This window comes from Balaenoptera borealis (genome assembly GCF_965194805.1).
Source record: "Balaenoptera borealis genome assembly, chromosome: 7".
Lineage (NCBI taxonomy): Eukaryota > Metazoa > Chordata > Mammalia > Artiodactyla > Balaenopteridae > Balaenoptera > Balaenoptera borealis.
The window spans coordinates 27,555,834-27,571,261 of NC_138864.1; the positions used below are offsets into that span (position 1 = coordinate 27,555,834).

Sequence of the window (15,428 nt, forward strand, 5' to 3'; positions counted from 1 at the left end):
GGAGGGAAAAACTGAGACCATAACAAAATATAATTTTTATTATTATACTCATGAGGATGACAAAAATATTGTTTGTGTTTCTTTTCTGTCTGTAGCCTCCATTCTGTTGGCATTTTTGTTTTGCTTGGCGAGGGGCATTTTGAAGCAGGGAATAATTTTTTATAAGTACAAAGCACATTCCATTTATCAATGTCAGGTCAACCCCGTTTTTAAAAATGCTGTTGCAAACAAAATATCTCAAATAAACATGTTTTCAAATATTAGAATAACAAATTCTTACTAACTTTGTTACAAAAGGATCTACCACTTCCACTAAGAGTTTTCTTTCAATCTTTATGAAAGAAGCATATATTATATGAAGATACCAAAGATAAGACTGACTAGGTGAAATACATAGTGACACAATCTACATATTTTAACAGAATTGGCATGAGTCAGCTGTCCATGACAAAATGAACAATATTGCACTTGAATATGTTAAAAAATTCATTTGAGACTAGTAAGAAACCAATGCCGTGACAGAAACTAGGTATCCTCTACCTTACGTATTTTCTTCAAATCTTTTTTTACCTCTCAACTATCTAAAAGTCAGTTATTAAAAATTAAATTGAAAATACTCTTCTTTAAAATATTTCAATGTTTTCAACACTGTGCATAAGAAAGAGTTCAGGCATGAACTCAATATTCCTGACAGTGGAATTTTCTTTTAATGGTGCTTATAATTTTGATGATGTTAGAAACTATTCTAGTATTATTTTCCCAACTTACTCATGCTTTTCTGTTTTAACAGATAGCTTATAAATGATTAGAAAAATTGATTTCTTCGCAGACTCATCAGATCATTTCCTATAAAATCCCTATCTTTTTTTTTTTTTTCCCCACTAAAATTCCTATCTTTCTATTTGTGAAAAAGGAATAGTAAAGAAAACATCTCTCACTGTACTTGCTTAGCATTTGGATGGAAAAGACATCAGTCCACCCACATTCACTTTGCAGGAGAACTCCAGGTAGGGTGCAGACAGATGGTTGTGTTTGGGTGGACAAGCCAGACAGAGGATAAAGATGCCCCTAAGTGTCCCAGGCTGATGGAAGGTAGGCAGGGGGTGAGAGTACAGTAAGCATATTCTCCTTAGTTAATATTTCAATGTGTTAATCATCCATAGAAAGAAAATTTAAAAGAGGAGAATTTAAAAGAAATGCTCTATGTGACAATATTTATTACTTCTACCACTGGTAGGTAGTTCAAATGAAGAAAGGACAAGACCTAGAAAGTTTTGTATAAAAAAAAAAAAGCATCTGTTTATTTATAACTGGCAAAATGATCTGTTTCAGTTGCATGTTTACTTTGATTTTTTGTACTGGTATTTAAGTTTCTGCTTTATGATCTCTTTCCAATGATAGAACCAGACCTCTTGGAAACCACGTTCATCAGACCTGGGAGTTTGAAAGAAGCAGGTGCTGAACCTTAGTTTTTTCCCTGAACAAGAAAAATGGGCTGCGATCGAAACTGCGGGCTCATCGCCGGTGCTGTCATTGGTGCACTCATGGCTGTGTTTGGAGGTATTCTAATGCCAGTTGGAGACATGCTTATTGAGAAGACAGTTAAAAAGGTACAAGTATTATCAAGAATATTTGTCATCCTGATTCATTCTATCTTCCATCCCGTTTTGGCTTAGGGTGCCTGTTTTATATTTCATTGTAACTGGCAATTTTGTGTCTTTGACACAAAGGTGATAATGAACAATCGAAACTCTACGTGATGGAGAAATGGTCAAAGCATGATTTATATTCTATATGAATGCACTGTCATCTTAAGTCTAAATATCCAAATTTTGATAAAAAACTATATTAGGTATGCAGATTAATAGAAATAATTGCTTTTAATTATGTCCAAAGAGTATGTTGATATGCTTTTTTTGGTATACATATATACCATTTTTTATTGAAATATTCTTTAAATTCTGTAGTACTTTACAAATTTCAAAAGTTTCACACACATGATTTCATATAATCCCATAATAACCATTTTTCCCCCACCCCTATATTGCCCCTTCTTCCTCCTCTCTCCTCACTGATAACCACTAGTTTGTTCTCTATATCTGTGAGTCTGCTTTTTTTTGGTTTTATTCACTAGTTTGTTGTATTTTTTAGATTCCACTGTAAGTCATATCACACAGTATTTTCTTTGTCTGATTAATTTCACTTAGCATAATGCCCTCCACATCCATCCATGTTGCTTCAAATGGCAAAATTTCATTCTTTTTCTATGGCTGAGTCGTATTCCACTGTGTATATATACCAACTCTTCTTTATCCATTCATATGTTGATGGACACTTAGGTTGCTTCCATACCTTGGCGATTGTAAATAATGCAGCTATGATCATTGGGGTGCATGTATCTTTTCAAATTAGTGTTTTTGTTTTTTTGGACATATACCCAGGAGTGAAACTGCTGGGTCATATGGTAGTTCTATTTTTAGCTTTTTGAGGAACCTCCATACTGTTCTCCACAGTGGCTGCACCAATTTACATTCTCACCAACAGTGTACGAGGGTTCCCTTTTCTCTACATCCTCGCCAACATTTGTTATTTGTGTTCTTTTTGATAATAGCCATTCTGACAGGTGTGAGGTGGTACCTCATTGTGGTTTTGATCTGCATTTTCCTGATGATTAGCAATGTTGAGCATATTCTCATGTGGCTGTTGGCCATCTGCATTTCCTCTTTGAAAACTGTTCAGTTCTTCTGCCCATTTTAAAAGTTGTTTTTTTGTGTGTGTATGTGTGTTGAGTTGTATGAGATGTTTATATATTGTTGATATTAACCCCTTATTGGTAGTCATATCATTTACAAATAGTTTCTCCCATTCAGTAGCTTGTCTTTTTTGTGTATGGTTTCCTTTACTGTGGAAAAGATTTTAGGTTTAACTAGGTCCAACTTATTTATTTTTGCTTTTATTTCCTTTGCCTTTGGAGACAGATCCAAAAATTATTGCTGCAATTTATGTCGAAGAGTGTTCTACCTATGTTTTCCTCTAGGAGTTTTATGACATACAGTTTTACATTTAAGACTTTAATCCATTTTGAGTTTATTTTTGCATATGGTGTGAGGGAGTGTTCTAATTTCGCTGACTTACATGAGGCTGTCTGGCTTTTCCAACACGACTTTCTGAAGAGACGGTCTTTTCTCCATTGTATATTCTTGCCTCATTTGTTGATGATTAAATGACCATAAGGTGTAGTTATTTCTGGGCTCTCTATTCTGCTCAATTGACCTATGTGTCTATTTTTGTGCCAGTATATTACTGTCGCTTTGTTTTATAGTCTAAACTCAGGGAGCTTGATTCCTCCGGCACTGTTCTTCTTTCTCAAAATTGTTTTGGCTATTTGGTGCCTTTTGTGTTTCCACACAAATTTAAAAATTATTTGTTCTAGTTCTGTGAAAAATGTCATTAGTATTTTGATAGGGATTGCATTGAATCTGTAGATTGCCTTGGGTAGTATGGTAATTTAATAATATTAATTCTTCCAGCCGAAGAATGCAGTATATCTTTCCAGCTGTTTGTGTCATCTTCAATTTCTTTCATCTGTGTCTTACATTTTTGAAAGTATAGGTTTTTTACTTCCTTAGGTAGGTTTATTTTGGTATTTTATTCTTTTTGATATCATGGTAAATGGGATTGTTTCCTTAATTTCTCTTTCCAATAGTTCGTTGTTAGTGTATAGAAATGCAACAGATTCTTTTATATTAGTTTTGTATCCTGCAACTTTACTGAATTCACTGATGGGCTCTTGTACTTTTTTTTGTGGTGTAGTGAAGATTTTCTACATATAATATCATGTCATCTGCAAACAGTGACAGTTTTACTTCTTCCTTTCCAATTTGGATTCCTTTTATTTCTTTTTCTTCTCTGATTGGTGTGGCTAGGACTTCCAAAACTATGTTGAATAAAAGTGGCATGAGTGTGCGTTCTTATCTTATTCCTGATCTTTAGAGAAAATGCTTTCAACTTTTCACCATTGAGTATGATGTTAGCTATGGTGTGTCATGTATGGCCTTTATTATGTTGAGGTATGTTCTCTCTGTGCCCATTTTCTAGAGAGTTTTTCTCATAAATGGATGTATAATTTTAACAAAAACTTTTTCTGCATCTATTGAGATGATCATATGGTTTTTATTCTTCAATTTGTTAATGTGGTATATCACACTGATTGATTTGCAGATGTTGAAAAATACTTCCATCTCTGGAATAAATCCCACTTGATCATAATGTATGAACCTTCTAATGTATTGTTGGATTTGGTTTGCTAATATTTTCTTGAGGATTTTTGAATCCATGTTCATCAGAGATATTGGCCTTTAGTTTTCTTTTTTTTGCAATATTTTTGTCTGCTTCTGGTATCAGGGTGATGCTGGCCTCATAGAATGAGTTTGGAAATACTCCTTCCTCTGAAATTTTTTGGAATACTTTGAGAAGGATAGGTGTCAATTATGCTCTAAATGTTTAGTAGAATTCACCTGTAAAGCCATCTGGTCCTGGACTTCTCTTGTTGGGAGTTTTAAAATTACTGATTCAATTTCATTACTGCTAATTGGTCTGTTCATATTTTCTATTTCTTCCTGGTTCAGTCTTGGAAGAATGTACCTTTCTAAGAATTTATCCATTTCTTGGTCTAGGTTGTCCATTTTATTGGTACACAGTTGTTCACAGCAGTCTCTTATGATTTTTGCATTTCTGTGGCATTGGTTGTAACTTTTTCATTTCTGATTTTATTGATTTGGACCATTTCTCTTTTTCTTCTGATGAGTCTGGCTAAAGGTTTATCAATTTTATTTATATTTTCCAAGAACTAGTTTTTAGTTTTGTTGATGTTTATTTTTTTTTGTATCTATTTCATTTATTTCTTCTCTTATCTTTATGATCTCTTTCCTTCTACTAACTTCAGATTTCTTTTTGTTCTTCTTTTTCTAGTTCCTTTAGGTGTGAGGTTAGGTTGTTTAACTGAAATTTTTCTTGTTTCCTGAGGTAAACTTGTATAGCTATAAATTTCCCTATTAGAACTACTTTTTCTGCATCCCATAGGTTTTGGATCATCATGTTTTCATTTTCATTTGTCTCTAGGTAATTTTTGACTTCCTCTTTGATTTCTTCAGAGATCCATTGGTTGTTTAGAAGTACATTATATAGCCTCCACATGTTTTTCTTTTTCCAACTTTTTTTTCGTGCCATTTAAGACTCCCTTTTAATAAGATTATTGCACAGTCTGCACATAATAAAAGGCACTCTGGTCTAGTGTGGTGGAATACATAGAACTGATGGGTGATGGGATACAATGGAATAAAAGGACTAAATAGGGAGAGGAGTGAAAGTTGCAAACTGTAAGATAACCACTTGAGTTATTGAAGGAGATGTATTCCTTAGAAGAATAAAAGACAGAGGTTTTAGAAGTGATTTGATACGAACATCAGTATGTATTTCAAAGGTCAGCGCTCAGAGAGATTTGATCATTACTATAGAGATTACAGATAAAACTAAGCAATAGGTTCACTTTCTAGAGCGTCTGAATGTAGAGACAAAAAGACATAGAAACTGGCCAACAGTAGGAGTCACATCTCTGAATTATGTGTAAACCCAGTGAGCCAAGTATCTTACCCCTACCTCAAAAGCACTTAAGTTAATGCTGTTATTTTACAAATATATACAAGTTCTAGTACTGGTCAGTTTTTGTTTACCATTGAAATCATTGCAGATCACTTGCTTCATTTAATGGACTAATACCAAATTGGGAAAGTTATTACCTGCATACAAACACCATTTAAAAAAAAAAAAAAGAATTAAAGTGCTTAATTTTAACAGATCAGAAAATAATCTCATGATGTTATCTAATTTTTAAAGTATAGATTTGGGACTCTACGATACCTTTCAATTCTAAAAGATGGCACCCAGACTCCAGCATTTGAAATGGCCTAAAATAGTCCATACAGTTTACTTCATATATATATATATGTATTCATATTTCTTTACTGTTTATTTCCAAGGGATGTTTTTTAAGGACTTCATGGTTTTTATGCATTATAGCTGAAAACTTTTTTTTTTTTTTACCAGTATTTTAGACTATGACTCCTAGTAGATTTGTCTGGGCCAGCAGGTTTATGCAATCTTGCTAGACAGACGAAAAGTCAATGGCATGAGCTGCCATGTATGTGGAAAGTAGAAACTACCAAAGGACTTCAGAAAAAGGACAAACTTTTGTCACTATTTACAAAGGATAATTTGTCACCTTGACATTGTTCGTATCACTTGATAAATGCTTAGTGAATACTGTATAACATAGGTAATTTAAAATAAATTGTAATTTAATTTCCCTATGATATTAACTGCAGAACACCAAGAAGCAAATTAAAGATTTCTTTCTCTCAGCCTGTACACACATGCATGTGCATAATGCATACACATATTAGAAAATTTTTTGGACGTGGAAACTGCTTGTAATTGGTCCCAAATAGAACAGATTTTGGTAGTGAGTGGAGAAGATGAAAACTATTTTCAGTATGTTTCTGCTTTTTAAGGAAGTTTTGATTTCACTGGATGGAGAATAAATATATAAATAATTAAATAGCAGAAAAGGAAGTGTTACAGGATTTTACATGTTATTGCCACATAAGTGGTTTAGACAGTAATGCTAAGAGCAAAGTAGTTAAAGCAAGATGGGAAGCAAGTGAGATGAGAGTTCTCCTTCTAAGGGGTGGATAGGATTTGTATAACAGTAGCCAACATTTATTGAATGCTTGCTATGTGCTAACACTGTTTTAAATGCTCACATTTAATAAATCTTATAACAACCCATGAGGATAAATATTTAATTATACCATGTTCTACTTATTTTGACTTTGAAAAATACTCATTTCGTATAGTTCAACTTAATATTATTATTACCCCACTTTACAGATAAGGAAACTGAGGTATAAAAAATTAAATAACCTGCCCAAATTTAAATGGTTAGCATGTGACCAAACTGGGGATCAAACTCATAGCATCTTGTTTCATTGTTAACCACTTCACTCTAGGCTTTGAGTAAAGAAGCCAATGGACTTGGTCAGGCTGGAAGTAGGGTAAGGAAATCAACTCATAGATTAAAATATGCTACACATGATTCTGTCTCCTGGTACACTGTAAGAGCCTTGAGAAATGGGACAATATATTTTTGACATATGTGCTCTACATACTTCATGCATAGGAAGATATCAAAGACATTTTAATAGTTACACTAAAGTTGCCAGTCATGTGGATGAGTACTGTTTTCCTGTAACAGCAATAATCAAATGACCATGTGACTAGATAAAAGATATTACTCTTCCAAACATCTGCTTTCAAATTAGCAAATGTAGCAAAATAGAAGTTTCAAGGTAAACAAAATGTAGCAAATGTAGAAGTTTCAAGGTAAATGTCTTTCAACTCAGCTGGAGACCAAGCCATGTGAGATTCATCAGGCTGGAATTCAGTCATTACTAGGGCTGAATCAGCCAAGTGCGAGGATCTTAAATTATATTACTTTTTCTATACACATAATTAACACCTTTGTACTTCAAATTTAGCAAAAGATTTGCAAAATAGACTAGGTAGTCCAAAGTCAATTTAAAATAAAGGCCTCTTAAATTCACAAAGGACATAAAAACTTTTGCTCCTTTTAAAATTAGAGGAACTGATGATAAAATAATCTTAGTAGTCAAGGAGGTCTATACAATTTTCTAGTACATATACTAGTGTTAGGATCAGAAGAAATGCATTCCTATTCTGACTGCTTCAATATTTTTTTCTTTGTGAACAAATCGTGGTGTTATGCAAACCTCACAAGATTGTAGTAAAAGACCTGATTCTCTATTATCTACTACTAAATTGTCATACAATATTGAATCGGACATCTGTTTTCTGTAGGACCCACTTCTACCTCTAAAAAATGGACGGAATTAGATGACCCTAACTCTAATAGCTGGTAATTCAATGCATTCATTTCAACTCTTTGTGTTTCAACTTTCCCAGTTGAAAAAATATCTCCAGATGAACAAATAAGGCAAAGTGATTCACGGCCTTTAGAAGAAAGACATGATACGCTTACAATGCCTTTTGATATTAAATTCATAAACATTAGAATGAGGAAGTTTTCTGTCCTGCCAAGTACATTCTGTCACAGTCCCTTTTCAATTCTTTAAGTACTTATAGAGTTCCTTTCATTAAGAACTGAAATAAAATATGTGCCTTGAGAGGTACATGGTAAACAATTGATATTATATTAGTCCTTAAGATTCTTATGTCAATAGTGTGAGAGTAATAATGTGTAGGTTCGTGTGTTTTCTTGAAATGGGTAAATTAACACAGATTTCAATTTTAGTATAGATTTCAGCTTCAACACCCTCATAAACACCTTTACATTTAAAGGAACAGCCATAATACTTTATCTATGTGCAATATTGTCTTAATTTTCAGCTTACTATGGAAATAAGATTTTTAGGAGCAATAAAGCATTTTTTAAGGATAATTCGTTGTAAAAAAGTAAGATCTAACATCACTTTAGCAGCTCCAATGTACCCAGTGTAAAAGGATTGCAACAGCACAGGATTTTGTAAAGGCATTTTAGCTGATGCCCTGTTCTTCTCTAAGGAATTCCCTTATTCTCTCCACTAAGTAATAAGTAAAGTTTTCTGAAGATATGAAACTTAATTTGACTTCTACCAACTAAGTGCAGAGGTGACAGGAACAAAAAATAGTAAAAACACGGTGTAAAAGAGGACCAGCCTAAGGGTCAGAGACTAGGATCCTCGTCATGATTCTACTTCTAGGTATTTGCCTCGGTTACCCTTGGGCCAGACACCTGGTTTCTCAGAGCCTCAGCACACTCTCCTAGAAAATGTGCTAATGTTCAATGTCTTTTCCTGATCCATCATTCTATGAATGGATGCTTGCAGGTGAAGGAAACAAACAGGTCAGACTGTCCCTGTATTCATGGGTCTTGTTAGGCTCATTTTGTGTGAAATACTTTTCTCCCTCTTCCTCTAGCACTAAGGTAAGTTGGAACTTTACACCTCGACATCCCTCCCAAGGTACTTACTTGGAAACACTGCCTGATACAAAGTCACCTTTGTCTGCGTTAGCTACTAGAGCTTCATGGGCTTCCTGCTCAGAGAGTGAAAGACTTGGAAGGAAACCACGAGCCCATCTATAATTCCCTTGTTTTACAGATACTGAAATTGACCCAAGGGACCTGGTGACTTTCTACTCAGTCCCAGTTCCTAAAGCACAGGAGCCAATTTCTAATGTAGGGCTTTCTGATTCTGCCATTGGTATTTTTTCTATGTATCTATCTTTACTACAAGGAGCATCAAAGATTTTTAATGGATTTCACAAAAGAATAATAGGACATGTCCTTTTTTCACCCTTTTATCTAAAATGTAGTAACCTAATAGTAACGAATCAGACTGTTGTAATTTTTGGAAACATGTACTAATAGATTTCTGCAAATGTACTGAGAGTTAGGAAAGCCTCATTGAGCAGGGTTTTGAAGGGGAGAAGCCAAATTTGTGTTTTTCTTAGTTTGACAAATGTTAAGTGATCATCTTCCCTGGAAGTGTCCAAGATTTGAAGAAAATGAAAAAGCTTCCAATACCACTACATTTTTCTCTCAGTTTTTCTGTTTTGCCTCCTCAGTCTAACTCACTGAAGGCAGAGGAGAGGTTAATGTTTGACCTAATAAGAATTTTTTGGAAAAAGTTTAATAAAATTTGCTTAATAAATTGTGTCATGAACTGTCGCAATATTGCCATAGGGTCACTCTAAAGCTTGCCAATGGCTGCCCTTACAATCGACAGACATGTCTACAATATTACACACTGATTCTCTTTGTAAAAGGTTAACTAAGAGATTGCTATCATAACGTGTTGAAAACATTTCTGTTGCAAGCGTGTGGCAGGCTGCAAAGGTTCTCATGAGCAACGTACTTGAGCTTATTCCTTTCGCTGACTAACTAAAGGTTTTCAACTCCCACGAGTGCCCATATTGACTACAAGTAAATAACCCAAACTTGTCTTCTTTTTCATAGGAAGCTGTCCTTGAAGAAGGTACAATTGCTTTTAAAAGTTGGGTTAAAACAGGTGCAGAGGTTTACAGACAGGTTTGGATCTTTGATGTGCAGAATCCAGAGGAGGTGGCAGTTAACAGCAGCAAAATTAAAGTTAAGCAAAGAGGTCCTTACACGTACAGGTGAGCGAGTCCCCATAAAAAGTGGCATTCTTTCCTTGACCATATGCATTTCTGAAAAAGCTTCCACTTGACAACTGCCATTGTATTGAAATGTACTTATTATTTTCTTGCCATTAACACACATTGAAATATTTCTGTTTCTGCCTATATAAAACCCTAATCTAAGGATTTAATGATTATAAGAAATACAGATTTTATTATGAATTTACCAGCATCAATTAACTGCTCTACATTTAAGCAGTTACAGGTGTTTTACACTTGTGGCATATATTCTCAACAACTCTAGCAGTGTGTACATGTCAATGCCAAACTCCCAATCTATCCACACTGCTATATTTAAAATAAACAAGGAACTACTGTACAGCACAGGGAACTCTGCTCCATACTATGTAATAACCCAAATGGGAAAAGAATTTGAAAAAGAATAGATACGTGTGTGTGTGTAAATATATACATATATATCAATCACTTTGCTGTACATCTGAAACTAACACAACATTGTTAATCAGCTATGCTCCAATATAAAATAAATATCAAAAAATAATAATAATAAATAGAATTTAAAAAACAACTCTAAAATATGCATGCTAAATAAAAAACCATCAATCAAAGTTTTAAAACCAGAGCACTTTAAAATCCTAAAATTGAAAGTGTAGGTTATACGAGTGGTTCTCCAAGGGCGGCTCCCGAACCAGCAACATCAGCATCTCCGGGAACTAAGTAGAAATGCAAATTCTCAGGCCCCTCCTTAGACCAAATGAATCAGAGACTCTTGGTTTAGACCCCAGTAATGAGTTTTACAAGTACTCTGGGGGATTGCAATACACACTCAAATTTGAGAACAACGTTAAACTGATTTTACGTAATTACAATACCACTAAGGATTTCTATTCAAACTATTTTCCAGGTCTTAAGGGTGTTTTTATTCATCCAGTAGTTTCATTCTTATATTTTCTCCAGTACTGAGACTGAATAAGCTATACCTTTATCTACATTCCTTAATAGTTTAACACACTTTTGAATAGAATCTTAGACATTAGCACTAGGGGGAAATAATTAGCCAGAACCTTTCATTTTGTAAATTTTGAAAACTCATTCCAGGGGATATGAAGTGATTTACCAAGTTCACACATACCTAGGGACTGGTAACTCTTAGATTTTTGTGTCCATTTTCTCCTATCTAAGTTATAGACTATGTGTCTTTTCTAACTATTAAAGTAAGAAAAATAGAGACTGAGGTGCTAAAGACACTAAACTTAACCAAGGATTAGAAATATATTTATGGTGCCCATATGGGAACAGAGTTAAGTCCTGCTGTATGATTTGTTATAAAAATGTGTGGGAGGAGGGGCAAGATGGTGGAAGAGTAAGACGCGGAGATCACCTTCCTTCCCACAGATACAGTAGAAATACATCTACACGTGGAACTGCTCCTACAGAACACCCACTGAACGCTGGCAGAAGACGTCAGACCTCCCAAAAGGCAAGAAAATCCCCACGTACTTGGGGAGGGCAAAAGAAAAAAGAAATAACAGAAGCAAAAGAATAGGGACGGGACCTGCACCAGTGGCAGGGAGCCGTGAAGGAGGAAAGGTTTCCACACACCAGGAAGCCCCTTCATGGGCAGAGACTGCGGGTGGCGGAGGGGGGAAGCTTCGGAGCCACGGAGGAGTGCGCAGCCACAGGAGTGCGGAGGGCAAAGCGGAGAGACTCCCGCACAGAGGATCAGTGCTGAGTAGCACTCACCAGCCCGAGAGGCTTGTCTGCTCAGCCGCCGGCGCGGGCGGGGGCTGGGAGCTGAGGCTCGGGCTTCGGTGCTAGCCGGGAGGGAGTCCGGGAAAAAGTCTACAGCTGCCGAAGAGGCAAGAGACTTTTTCTTGCCTCTTTGTTTCACGGCGCACAAGGGGAGGGGATTCAGAGCGCCGCCTAAACGAACTCCAGAGACAGGCGCGAGCTGCGATTATCAGCACGGACCCCAGAGATGGGCAGGAGACGCTAAGGCTGCTGCTGCCACCACCAAGAAGCCTGTGTGCGAGCACAGGTCACTCTCCACACCGCCCCTCCCGGGAGCCTGTGCAGCCTGCCACTGCCAGGGTCCCGTGATCCAGGGACAACTTCCCCAGGAGAACGCACGGCGTGCTTCAGGCTGCTGCAACATCACGCCGGCCTCTGCCACTGCAGGCTCACCCCGCCTCCTCTGTACCCCTCCCTCCCCACGGCCTGAGTGAGCCAGAGCCCCTGAAGCAGCTGCTCCTTTAACCCCGGTCTGTCTGGGTGGGGAAGAGACGCCCTCAGACGACCTACATGCAGAGGCGGGTCCAAATCCAAAGCTGAACCCCAGGAGCTGTATGAACAAAGAAGAGAAAGGGAAATCTCTCCCAGCAGCCTCAGGAGCAGCGGATTAAAGCTCCACAAACAACTTGATGTGCCTGCATCTGTTGAATACCTGAATAGACAACGAATCATCCCAAATTCAAGAGGTGGACTTTGGGAGCAGGATATATTAATTTTTCCCCTTTTCCTTTTTTTGTGACTGTATATGTGTATGCTTCTGGGTGAGATTTTGTCTGTATAGCTTTGCTTTCACCATTAGTCCTAGGGTTAGGCCCGTCCGTGTTGTTTTTTTTGTTTGTTTGTTTGTTTTTACTTAAAAATTTTTTTTCCTAATAAATGTTTTCTTAATAATTTTTTCCTTATTTTCTATTTTTAGAAATTAAAAAAATTTTTAATAAGTTTTTTCATAATTTTTATTTTAAAAAATTAAAAAAATTTTTTTCTTAATAAATTTTTTCTTAATTTTTTTTCTTATTTTTTACTATAAAAAATTAATAAATCTATTTTTAAAAATTAGAAAAAATTTTTTTTCTGAATACATTTATTCTTAATTTTTTTTTCTTATTTTTTATTATAATAGCTTTATTTTATTTTATTTTATCCTCTTTCTTTCTTTCTTTCTATTTTTTTCTCCCTTTTATTCTGAGCCGTGTGGATGAAAGGCTCTTGGTGCTCCAGCCAGGCATCAGGGCTGTGCCTCTGAGGTGGGAGAGCCAACTTCAGGACACTGGTCCACAAGAGACCTCCCAGTTCCACGTACTACCAAATGGTGAAAATCTCTCAGAGATCTCCATCTCAACATCAAGACCCAGCTTCACTCAACGACCAGCAAGCTACAGTGCTGGACACCCTATACCAAACAACTAGCAAGACAGGAACACAGCCCCATCCATTAGCAGAGAGGCTGCCTAAAAACTTAATAAGGCCACAGACACCCCAAAACACACCACCAGACGTGGACGTGCCCACCAGAAAGACAAGATCCAACCTCATCCACCAGAACACAGGCACTAGTCCCCTCCACCAGGAAGCCTACACAACCCACTGAACCAACCTTAGCCACTGGGGACAGATACCAAAAACAACGGGAACTACGAACCTGCAGCCTGTGAAAAGGAGACCCCAAACACAGTAAGATAAGCAAAATGAGAAGACAAAAAACCACACAGCAGGTGAAGGAGCAGGGTCAAAACACGCCAGACCTAACAAATGAAGAAGAAATAGGCAGTCTACCTGAAAAAGAATTCAGAATAATGATAGTAAAGATGATCCAAAATCTTGGAAATAGAATAGACAAAATGCAAGAAACGTTTAACAAGGATGTAGAAGAACTAAAGAGGAACCAAGCAATGATGAAAAACACAATAAATGAAATTAAAAATACTCTAGACGGGATCAATAGCAGAATAACTGAGGCAGAAGAACGGATAAGTGACCTGGAAGACAGAATGGTGGAATTCACTGCTGCGGAACAGAATAAAGAAAAAAGAATGAAAAGAACTGAGGACAGTCTCAGAGACCTCTGGGACAACATTAAACGCACCAACATTCGAATTATAGGGGTCCCAGAAGAAGAAGAGAAAAAGAAAGGGACTGAGAAAATATTTGAAGAGATTATAGTTGAAAACTTCCCTAATATGGGAAAGGAAATAGTTAATCAAGTCCTGGAAGCACAGAGAGTCCCATACAGGATAAATCCATGGAGAAACACGCCAAGACACATATTAATCAAACTATCAAAAATTAAATATAAAGAAAACATATTAAAAGCAACAAGGGAAAAACAACAAATAACACACAAGGGAATCCCCATAAGGTTAACAGCAGATCTTTCAGCAGAAACTCTGCAAGCCAGAAGGGAGTGGCAGGATATACTTAAAGTCATGAAGGAGAAAAACCTACAACCAAGGTTACTCTACCCAGCAAGGATCTCATTCAGATTTGATGGAGAAATTAAAACCTTTACAGACAAGCAAAAGCTGAGAGAGTTCAGCACCACCAAACCAGCTTTACAACAAATGCTAAAGGAACTTCTCTAGGCAAGAAACACAAGAGAAGGAAAACATCTACAATAACAAACCCAAAATATTTAAGAAAATGGGAATAGGAACATACATATCAATAATTACCTTAAATGTAAATGGATTAAATGCTCCCACCAAAAGACACAGACTGGCTGAATGGATACAAAAACAAGACCCATATATATGCTGTCTACAAGAGACCCACTTCAGACCTAGAGACACATACAGACTGAAAGTGAGGGGATGGAAAAAGATATTCCATGCAAATGGAAATCAAAAGAAAGCTGGAGTAGCAATTCTCATATCAGACACAAGAGACTTTAAAATAAAGACTATAACAAGAGACAAAGAAGGACACTATATAATGATCAAGGGATCGATCCAAGAGGAAGATATAACAATTGTAAATATTTATGCACCCAACATAGGAGCACCTCAATACATAAGGCAAATACTAACAGCCATAAAAGGGGAAATCGACAGTAACACAATCATAGTAGGGGACTTTAACAGCCCACTTTCACCAATGGACAGATCATCCAAAATGAAAATCAATAAGGAAACACAAGCTTTAAATGATACATTAAACAAGATGGACTTAATTGATATTTATAGGACATTCCACCCAAAAACAACAGAATACACATATTTCTCAAGTGCTCATGGAACATTCTCCAGGATAGATCATATCTTGGGTCACAAATCAAGCCTTGGTAAATTTAAGAAAATTGAAATCGTATCAAGTATCTTTTCCGACCACAACGCTATGAGACTAGATATCAATTACAGGAAAAGATCTGTAAAACATACAAACAC

General features: G+C 36.3%; 2 protein-coding genes across 2 annotated transcripts in view; both read left to right on the top strand.

The window, feature by feature from the left end:
• Positions 1 to 15,428, top strand: part of LOC309632155 (platelet glycoprotein 4) — a 200,930-nt gene that overhangs the window by 154,909 nt on the left and 30,593 nt on the right. The window lies entirely within an intron of this gene.
• LOC309632157 (platelet glycoprotein 4-like) overlaps positions 1 to 15,428 on the top strand; it is a 61,275-nt gene that overhangs the window by 15,254 nt on the left and 30,593 nt on the right. Inside the window, exons 2-3 of the mRNA XM_082399395.1 lie at positions 1,402 to 1,610; positions 10,094 to 10,254. Coding sequence (XP_082255521.1) covers positions 1,491 to 1,610; positions 10,094 to 10,254 — 281 coding nt within the window. The 5' untranslated portion in view covers positions 1,402 to 1,490. The remainder of the gene's footprint in view (positions 1 to 1,401; positions 1,611 to 10,093; positions 10,255 to 15,428) is intronic.